The sequence below is a fragment of the Taudactylus pleione genome, unplaced genomic scaffold, assembly GCF_031769625.1.
Source record: "Taudactylus pleione unplaced genomic scaffold, aTauple2 ptg000114l, whole genome shotgun sequence".
Taxonomy (NCBI): Eukaryota; Metazoa; Chordata; class Amphibia; order Anura; family Myobatrachidae; genus Taudactylus; species Taudactylus pleione.
The window spans coordinates 8,364,533-8,375,734 of NW_028284516.1; the positions used below are offsets into that span (position 1 = coordinate 8,364,533).

At 44.7% G+C, this 11,202-nt stretch overlaps 1 protein-coding gene across 1 annotated transcript in view; it reads left to right on the forward strand.

Annotated features, from left to right (window-relative positions):
- The window catches only part of CNGB3 (cyclic nucleotide gated channel subunit beta 3), a 246,521-nt gene extending 245,305 nt beyond the window's left edge, over positions 1–1,216 (forward strand). The window contains exon 19 of the mRNA XM_088471523.1: positions 515–1,216. Coding sequence (XP_088327649.1) covers positions 515–808 — 294 coding nt within the window. The 3' untranslated portion in view covers positions 809–1,216. The remainder of the gene's footprint in view (positions 1–514) is intronic.
- Positions 1,217–11,202: the final 9,986 nt, after the last annotated feature.

Consider the following 11,202-nt stretch of genomic DNA (forward strand, 5'->3'; position numbering starts at 1 on the left):
GATACAGTATTTCAGCTTGAGAAGCTCCAATAGCAGAACACATAACAAATAGATAAACAATTTTGTTCAACTTAAATATTCCGGTTGAAAATATGATTCTTCCCGTCCATATATACTGTACTACCTTATGTGCTGGCTTACCGGGAAAGCGGCTTACAAATTTATTTCTCTTGCAAGGTCACGAGCCTCTGCTTTGCTTTCTGTTTCTGTGACATATTTCAGTTAAATGGCTGAGATTTATTAGTGGCTGGAGACGTATTCTGACTTGATGTAAGTGAGATAAGTGAGAGGGGGCGGGTGTTTCAGTGGCTTATTACTCGCCTGCTGACTGCTGAAATTTCTACCTCTGCTCAGTACTGTTGCTGGGACAGCTGCTTACATCAAGTAGATCTGTAAGTGTTAGCGATGATGTGTGGCAGCAGCAGAACATTCATACTCTCACCAGTGACAGTGCACCATTATTTGTTGCCTATTTAAGTACAAATAAATGTATGTTCTCTGCTTTTTTTTTAAGGGAAAACCAGGGTTTAGCAGTTCAGAGATGAATACGAAACAGAGCGAAATGCCCTTAAATCAAGGAGAACGGGAGAAGAGCAATAGTTTGAAAGAGGAACAAGAACCCAGCAAGCAAGCGGCAGCAGGCAGCCAGGGAGATGCAGCAAAGACATACAATGGGGCTTCATCAAAGACAAATGCCCAAACAGATACCAAGAACAAGTCCTACATTATAACAATGTCTCCCTCAACCAAGGCTGGGGAAGGGGAACTTCTCACCGTGGAAGTCAGAGAATCAGAGAAGAAAGCCTGAAAGGCTGGGAGACTTCTCAGGTCAAGAGACAGCACCAACAAATTATAGTTGTGTATCAGGGAATGCAATTATTAGTATTACTTATTTATAAAGTGACAGGAAATATAAAGTTACATGATACACAATTGGGGAGATTACACACTATGGGCCTGATGCAGAGCTGGAAGTAATTGAAGTTTACTTTGCTCATAAGAATTGTGTACCACGGATAGCAGGACTGGCATTTATAAAGAGTTGGGTTTTAAGATCTGCTTAACTAGAATTAAGCAATTTTTCCATTATTAATAAGTTAATGCGATTATGGGTACTGATATCTTATGTCTTATAGTGAATGCGATTATGGGTACTGATATCTTATGTCTTATAGTGAATGCGATTATGGGTACTGATATCTTATGTCTTATAGTGAATGCGATTATGGGTACTGATATCTTATGTCTTATAGTGAATGCGATTATGGGTACTGATATCTTATGTCTTATAGTGAATGCGATTATGGGTACTGATATCTTATGTCTTATAGTGAAGTTCTTTTGATCCACATAAAAACTTCTTATAAACTCCCAGTTGCAACAGACACTGAAATCAGTATATTCAGTGCATGAAGGGCCCACCATGGGAGTCCAATGGTAGAAGCCATGCTTAAGGGGTGTGGCCAGCCTCCACAGAAGATTGGCCAGCCATTTAATACCATGTAAATGACCCTCTAATAGAGTAACAATGTATAAATCAAGTTCAGAGTCTGGAACCTGACATTTGAGGAAGGGGTGAGGCCATTAGACAATAGGGCCCACCATGGATTTCCCATGTATCCCTGTAGGCCAGGCAAACCCTGGGAGATTACTCTAAAATAAAGATGGTTATTGACCATCGATGGTTAACCACCGCTAGTTGATGGTTTTGATGATGAAGATCCAATGGTTCTCAGCCATCAATAACACAGAGCCCCACATTTTTTGTTTTTCTCCCTGGTGCCGGGACATGGAGCATAACTCCTCATCCCAATGCAACCCACAAAGCCCCGACCCCAACTCTGATTGGTCCGGTGCCCGGTAAGTAATAGAGCAGGGATGACCATCAGTGCCATTGAAGTTAATCGCCTATGGTACTATCGATGGTGACCATTGATGGTTAACCCACCTATGGCCATTCCTATTCTAATCTAAATCTACCAGTAATTAATGTACTATTCAACTTATACCTCTTTTACACCAAAAACCCAGGTCCAATCTGGGTTTTCAGAGATGATTCCAACCCAGGTCAGACACCATTTACACAGCACCATCGATCTGGGTTATTCTCAGGTCAGCCCCGTTCACACTGAACCTGGGTCTGCCCTGCTAAACTTGTGAGGTCATAAAAAGTGGGAGGGGACTGCTCCACAACCACCAATCAGCTTATTTTAGGCATGACCCAGGTCGGATTACCTGGGTTGCACCATTTACACTAGACTATTACCCAGGTCCATCCTGGGTCCGACCCTGATAGCTACTTGGGTTGGATTGCCAGGTCACTTGACCCGGGTTATTTGTTATGGACCCTTTTACATTGAGCTGCGACCCGAGTAGACACAACAATAACCCAGGTTTTTGCTCTGGTGTAAAAGGGGTATTATTTAAACATGAATTACTGCTATATAAAGCTAAATGTTCATGTCATAGTAAAAGAGTAAATATATCAAAGTACCACAGTCATATTGTGCAGATAGATGGATAGTTTACAGTGTATCACTTAGCTTTATATATATCTCTGCCCATCACTGTAATTGCCATGGCACATATATTCCTGCATTCAGCAGCTGAAGTGTTTTTTGTTTAAAATACAATTATTGTTCTGTCCCAAAGTAATTCTGCTGCTTACACAAGGTCACTTCTAATGGCAGCAAGGGATACATGCTTCTATGTGATTGATTCTGCCCATGATGTGTTTCCATCTGCGTCATTACATTATCATTATATTCCATAGGACATATTATAAATTGCATTAGAATGAGGAAATAAATTCCAGTTTGTTTTATCAGGATGACAATGCCACCTGTCATGTTTCCAGGGTGACGCTGGACTGGTATACAGAAAATTCTGTAAGTCGGATAGACTGGCCAGCTCAGAGTCCAGAGCTTAACCCCAATTGAGAACCTCTGGGACGAATTTGAGTGTCAGGTTGTTCTCAACCTTCTTCAGTGTCACAGTTGGTCACTGTACATAAGGCGGAATGGCAAAACATACCGCCTGCTGTTGTCCAGGAACTTGTGGACAGTTTGCCAAGAAGAGTGTCTGCAGTAATCACTGCATGTGGTTGGCCTACATAGTAGTGACATCAATAAAATCTCACTGATCTATTTGCTGTCAGTGTCCAATCACTTTGTCTACATAGTGTATAATCCATATGGATATTTATATATAATAAATAATGTTGGAGTTGTGCCCTTGTAACTTTTCTTTTTGTGTCTACAACAGTTGTCTCAACAGGTACCACCTCCATATATATATATATATATATATATATATATATATATTCAGGGTGTGCAGTCTAGGGCGGCCCCTTTCAGTGGCAAACAGCTTACACAGCTTTAATATGCGTCATACAAAGTGTATTGTGAGTCATAACTCCAGCATATACAGGGCCAGTGATCACAGTAAGCCATTAGATGCAGCAGTAGGGCCATCCTGCCTGAGCTGAGTGAAGAAACTAGCACTGCCCTGGACATATATGTACATATTGGTCTCATCATGCACTGGATAGTGTATTGTTATATGGTATTAATAATTAAGCCTATTGATGGTCTATACATAGCAGTGCACCCCTAACAGTGCATGTTTTCCAGATCTAGTTGGCACATAGGTGTATTTATTACTGGCTGATACATGTTAAAATATCCACAGGTGGTGCAAATTATTTCATTTGGGATAGTGGGAAGAACATGCAGCACTAGTAAAATTTTATGATACTATTTCTAATGTGGGCTGGGGAGGGGGGTTTCCAGGCAACTGGAAACCCCCCTGCGTTTGCCTATGCCTTTTCCATATACTGTACTCTATTTAGTGTGCTCATATGCACACCTAAAGGCATGAGACTCCTTCAGCCTAGGCTAGCACCCCTTCCCACTTGTCCCCTATTGGTTTTAAGTAGGGATTCTGGCATTTTGACTGCATTGTTGTGAAAGTCCTACAAATTTATATAGTGCAGTTATGGGTTGAATTTTGGGGCGTGGGTTCCCTTGATTGGTGTGGTTGGGCTGTTTCATGGCATCGCATTATAACTAGGGGTGAGCGGGTTCGGATTTCTGAAATCCGAACCCCCCGAGCCCCCCCGATCCGAGTCCGATCCGAGTCAGGCTCGACTTTTCCCGCCTGACTCGGATCTGAAATCGAGGCAAAACGTCATCATCCTGCCTTCCGAGTCTCGCGGGTTTTGGATCCTATATAAGGTACCCGCGTCGGCGCCATTTTCTCACTCGGCTGTGGACAGTGAAGAGGGAGGGTGGGAGTTAGGGCTGGCTGGGCTGTGTAGTGTAGTGTAGTGTAGTGCTGCTGTTGTCCACTACTTCAAAGTCCGTAGGGGCTGGCTGGCTGTGTTGTGCTGTGCTGCTGTTGTTAATAGGGGCTGTGTCCACTACTTCAAAGTCCATAGGGGCTGGCTGGACTGTGTTGTGCAGTCAGTTCTCCATAGGGGCTGTGTCCACTCCAAAGTCCTGTGCAGTGTCCCAGTCCTAAAGGGGTGCTGTAGTGTTGTCCAGGGGGTGCTCTGTCCATCAGGGGTGCTCCCCCCAAGTGCTAAAAAAATAATATATTTTCTGTGTTTGTGAATTGTGTGCGCAGTAGCCGCACGTGCATCAACAAAGTAGTGCCAAGCGTGCGCCTTTGTCATAAGTAAAGGGCCGGCTGGCTTGACCGTTAAAGGGTGCTGTAACCCCCAAAGTACACTCCAGTCCAAACCAAAAAAAATAATTATTTTCTGTGTTTGTGAATTGTGTGCGCAGTAGCCGCACGTGCATCAACAAAGTAGTGCCAAGCGTGCGCCTGTGTCATAAGTAAAGGGCCAGCTGGCTTGACCGTTAAAGGGTGCTGTAACCCCCAAAGTAGACTCCAAACCAAAAAATATATATTTTCTGTGTTTGTGAATTGTGTGCGCAGTAGCCGCGCCTGCATCAACAAAGTAGTGCCAAGCGTGCGCCTGTGTCATAAGTAAAGGGCCGGCTGGCTTGACCGTTAAAGGGTGCTGTAACCCCCAAAGTACACTCCAGTCCAAACCAAAAAAAATAATATTTTCTGTGTTTGTGAATTGTGTGCGCAGTAGCCGCACGTGCATCAACAAAGTAGTGCCAAGCATGCGCCTGTGTCATAAGTAAAGGGCCGGCTGGCTTGACCGTTAAAGGGTGCTGTAACCCCCAAAGTACACTCCAGTCCAAACCAAAAAAAAAATTATTTTCTGTGTTTGTGAATTGTGTGCGCAGTAGCCGCACGTGCATCAACAAAGTAGTGCCAAGCATGCGCCTGTGTCATAAGTAAAGGGCCGGCTGGCTTGACCGTTAAAGGGTGCTGTAACCCCCAAAGTACACTCCAAACCAAAAAATATATATTTTCTGTGTTTGTGAATTGTGTGCGCAGTAGCCGCACGTGCATCAACAAAGGAGCAGCGCCAAGCGTGCGCCTGTGTCCCATAAGTAAAGAGCCGGCTAGCTCATTTCTTAAAGGCTGGTGTAACCCACAAAGTGCACTACTCTCCAGCAAAAATAAAAAAATATTTTCTGTGTTTAGCCGCACGTATATATCAAATCGATATAACATAAATGGAGGACCAAACTTTCTCCGATAAAAATAAAATAGAGAAAGATCAAGAACCACTTCCTCCTAGTGCTGAAGCTGCTGCCACTAGTCATGACATAGACGATAACATGCCATCAACGTCGTCTGCCAAGGCCGATGCCCAATGTCATAATAGAGGGCACATACAATCCCAAATGACAAAGTTCAGGAAAATGACCTTGAAAAAAACATTTAAATCAGCTGAAGAGAAACGTAAACTTGCCAATATGCCATTTACGACACGGAGTGGCAAGGAACGGCTAAGGTCGATCCCTAGTATGTTCATGACTAGTGGTTCAGCTTCACATGACGATGGAAGCCCTCCTCCCACTAAAAAAATCAAAAGAGTTAAGCTGGCAAAAGCACAGCGAAGAACTGTGCTTTCTAAGAAGATATCTCAAATCCCCAAGGAGAGTCCAAGTGTGGTGGTGGTTGCGATGCCTGACCTTCCCAGCACTGGACGGGAAGTGGTGGCTCTTTCCACCATTTGCACGCCCCCTGCAAGTGCTGAAAGGAGCACCCACAGTCCACTTGCTGATATGCAAATTGAAGATGTCACTGTTGAAGTACAACAGGATGAGGATACTGGTGTAGCTGGCGCTGAGGAGGAAGTTGGCGAGGAGGATTCTGATGGTGATGTGGTTTGTTTAAATCAGGCTCCGGGGGAGACAGTTGTTGTCCGTGGGATGAAAAAGCCCATCACGGTCATGCCTGGGCAGAAGACCAAACATTCCACCTCTTTGGTCTGGCAATATTTCTATCCAAATCCGGACAACAACTGTCTTGCCATATGTACCTTATGTAAAGGTGGAACAAGTAGGGGTAGGGACGTTAACCACCTAGGAACATCCTCCCTTATACGGCACCTGCAGCGTGTTCATAATAAGTTACTGTCAAGTTCAGAAACTTTGGCTAAGACCGTAAGCAGTCCAGGGACACCTAAATCCCGTTGTCCTGTTGTATCCAAGCGCCTGCAAACCACACCGTCAACTCCCTCCTCGTCAATTTCCTCCTTAGTCAGGATCGGAAGTAGTCCTGCAGGCCATGTCACTGGCATGACTGACTCTCCTATCCCGGATTCCACCGGAGGATCCTGCATTGCTACGCCTCCTGCTGCCGCTGCTGCTGTTGCTGCTGCTGGGAGTCGTTCATCATCCCAGAGAGGAAGTAGGAACACCACTACTTTTACTAAACAATTGACCCTCCAACAGTCCTTAGCGAGGAGGATGAAGTACGACAGCAGTCATCCTGAAGCAAAACGTATAACTGAGGCCTTGACTGCTATGTTGGTGTTAGACGTGCGTCCGGTATCCGCCATTTGTGCAGTGGGATTTAGACAATTGCTGGAGGTACACTACCTCCAGCAATTGTCTAAATCCCACTGCACAAATGGCGGATACACTGTCCCCGGTTCCAAATCCCGTCTAGATTCCACTTCACTAGGCAGGCGATACCGAGACTGTACAGAAACGTCAGAAAAAGTGTCCTCAGTGTCCTGAAAAATGCCGTTGTACCCAATGTCCACTTAACCACGGACATGTGGACAAGTGGAACAGGGCAGACTAAGGACTATATGACTGTGACAGCCCACTGGGTAGATGTATCACCTTACGCAGCAACAGCAGCAGCGTCACCAGTCGCAGCATCTCAGAAATGCCAGCTTGTTCCAAGGCAGGCAACGCTGTGTATCACCGGTTTCAGTAAGAGGCACAACGCCGACAACCTCTTAGAGAAACTGAGGGAAATCATCACCCAGTGGCTTACCCCACTTAGACTCTCCTGGGGATTTGTGATATCTGACAACGCCACCAATATTGTGCGGGCATTACATCTGGGCAAATTCCAGCACGTCCCATGTTTTGCTCACACAATAAACTTGGTGGTGCAGAATTTTCTGAAAAGCGACAGGGGCGTGCAGGAGACGCTTTGGGTGGCCCGAAAAATTTCAGGCCACTTTCGCCATTCAGCGACTGCGTGCCGAAGACTGGAGCGCCAGCAAACACTCTTGAACCTGCCCCGCCATCACCTGAAGCAAGAGGTTGTGACGCGGTGGAACTCAACCCTCTATATGCTTCAGAGGATGGAGGAGCAGCAAAAGGCCATTCAAGCCTATACATCCACCTATGACATAGGCAAAGGAGGGGGTATGCACCTGACTCAAGCGCAGTGGAGAATGATTTCCGTGTTGTGCAAGGTTCTCCAGCCCTTCGAACTTGCCACACGTGAAGTCAGTTCAGACACTGCCAGCTTGAGTCAGGTCATTCCCCTCATCAGGCTTTTGCAGAAGCAGCTGGAGAAAGTGAAGGAGGAGCTAAGACAGAGCGATTCCGCTCGGCATGTGGGACTTGTGGATGAAGCCCTTCATTCGTTTTGCCAGGATTCCAGGGTGGTCAATCTGTTGAAATCAGACCACTACATTTTCGCCACCGTGCTCGATCCTAGGTTTAAAGCCTATGTGGTGTCTCTCTTTCCGGCCGACACAAGCCTGCAGAGGTGCAAAGACCTGCTGGTGAACACACTGTCAGCTGAAACGGAACGTGACACGTCAACAGCTCCTTCTTCATTTTCTCCCGCAACTGGGGCTGCCAGGAAAAAACTTAGGTATCCTAAGCAACCCGCTGGCAGTGATGCAGGGCAGGCAGGACCAAGTTTGGACATCTGGTCCAGACTGAAGGACCTGGCAACAATTTCTGACATGTCTACTGTCACTGCATATGATACTGTCACCATTGACAGAATGGTGGAGGATTACATCGGTGACAGCATCCAAGTAGGCATGTCAGACAGTCCATACCTGTACTGGCAGGAAAAAGAGGCAATTTGGAGGCCCCTGTACAAACTGGCTCTATTTTACCTGAGTTGCCCCCCCTCCAGTGTGTACTCCGAAAGAGTGTTTAGTGCAGCCGGGAACCTTGTCAGCGAAAGGCGTAGGAGGTTGCTTCCACAGAATGTGGAGAAGATGATGTTCATCAAAATGAATTATCAGCTCTTCCAGGGAGACCAGCCTCCAGAACGTACAGAGGGACCTGTGGTGGTGGATTCAAGTGGGGACGAGTTAATACTTTGTGAGGATGAGGATGTACACACTGAAGAGGGTGAGGAATCGGTGGATGAGGAGGATGAGGATGACATCTTGTCTCCGTAGAGCCAGTTTGTGCAGGGACACATTAATTGCCAGCTTGTTTTGTGGGGGCCCAAACGAACCAATCATTTCAGCCACAGTTGTGTGGCAGACCCTGGCGCTGAAATGATTGGTTTGTTAAAGTGTACATGTCCTGTTTATACAACATAAGGGTGGGTGGAAGGGCCCAAGGACAATTCCATCTTGCACCTCTTTTTTTTCTTTGCATTATGTACAGTTTGGGGCCTAGTTTTTCAAACTGCCATCCTGTCTGCCACTGCAGTATCACGCCTAGATGGGTCACGTGTTTGTGCCGCCCACTCGTGTCGCTTAGCATAGTCATCCAGCTACCTCGGTGGAACCTTTTGGACATAAAAACACTATTGTGAGGTGTGAGGTGTTCAGAATAGACTGGAAATGAGTGGAAATTAAGGTTATTGAGGTTATTAATAGCATAGGAGCAGAAAAACCTACAAATTCTGTGATTTTTAGCTGTTTTTATGCTTTTTTTCAAAAAAATACAGATCCAAAACACAAAACCCAGAACACAAAACATGGAAGGGTGGTTTTGGCAAAACCAATCCAGATCCAAAACACGAAGAAAGATCCAGATCCAAAACACAAAACACGAAAAGTGGCCGGTGCACACCCCTAATTATAACACACTTTTCTTTTTTTTGCACTTTTATAGGTTGTTTATTATATATGTTATATTTACACACCTCTATTTTTCACTTTACGTCTATGCAGTAGCTGCTCCTATCTAACACTCTTTTACACTTCACATTTCTCACTATAGCGATGCCCTGGGATGGCTCAGCTGGGCTGGTTTGGGGATGTCCTGCGCTCTAGATTTTAACCCCAGTAAGTTAGGGACCTACCCTAAAGAGGTTACCTAGATGCGGTGTGTAGGCCCATAACCTTGGCCATGATTATGCTAAAAACCTCTATTTATTTATTGCAAAATGTATTATTTATATATAATTAGTAGATATGTGCACCGACACCCCTGTGTTTTGGTTTTGGTTTTGGATCTGGATCTCCCCTGGTTTTGGATCTGAATCTGGTTTTGGATTTTTTTCCTTGGTGTTTTGTTTTTAGGTTTTGTTTTTGGTTTTGGATCTGTATTTTTTCCAAAAAATGATATAAACAACTAAAACCACATAATTTGGGCCTGTTTTTGTTCCTACAGTATTATTAACCTTAATAACAATCATTTTCAGGCCTTTCTAGGCATTTTTAACTACCTCACAGCTCATAATATTGATTTCACTATTTTTCACCAATATAGGCCAAAGGCTGTAGCGAGCTGGCCGTCTAAAGTAAGCGACAGAGCAGCAGCACAAACGCACGGCAGTTTAAAAAAATATAGGACATCTATGAAACATTGCCACACAGCAGTGGCAGACAGGATGGCAGTTTAATAAACTATAATAAAGTCAGTTGGCAATGTCCCAAATTGTGCCAAATGTAAAGGAAAGAGGTGCAAGATGGAATTGTCCCTCCCACCCACTCTTATGTGGAATATTAAAAAGGACATGCACAGTTTAACAAACTAAGCACTGCAGCCACTAGGACTGACACTTTCGTGGCTGAACTCCTTGGTTTGTTTTGGCCCCCACAAAACATTTTTTGGAAGGACTACCTTCAATTATTAAGGAGGAGGTTGATGATGAGGGTGTTGGTGGTGGAGATTGCATGTGCTGGTCCAAACTGCTGGTAGCTGATACTGGACTGCTTGTTATTAATTTACAAATTATAATTTTGTTAAACAAATTTCATGAACTCTCTGCAAATGACGTAACAGGGAGGAGGTGCCTAAATGGTTAACGTCCCTTCCTCTGCTAACTTTGGCTTTACAAATAGAACAGATGCCTTCACAACTGTTGTCAGAATTTAGATTAAAATAATTCCACACCTAAGACGTTGCTTTTCTGGCTTTCTTTTTATCATTAGCAAGTACTGATGCCACTGGTGGCTGATTTACTCAAACCACACCCTTCTCATCAACATCCACATTAGCGTCAGATAGGAGACAAATTTCCCCCTCATACTCCTTTTGCACTTCCTCCACACTATCAGCCTCATTTTTTATTATTTCACCATCTAATATTAGCACAGCCGTCATGGTGTCAGTGATCCGCTGTGAAACTGGGTGACAGCTGTTATACTTACTTCCTCTATCAAAGTACTGTTTTTAATAGTCAGTTGTGTTTTTAAATTACTTCTGATCATGAATGAGGATGTTGATGATGATGCAGGTGTTGGAGATCGAAGGCGCTTGGATCCCTTGGATCCCACAGAGAGGGAGCTGGTAGGTGACACTGGACTTGTTACATTTTGAGTTTTGGAACTTGGCGACATACACTTTGAAATTTGATGAATGTGCTCCAAGTGACGTGTAACAAGGAGGAGGTTCCTAGGTGGTTTAGGTCCCTCCCTCTACTCACTCTTGCTTTGCAATGGTT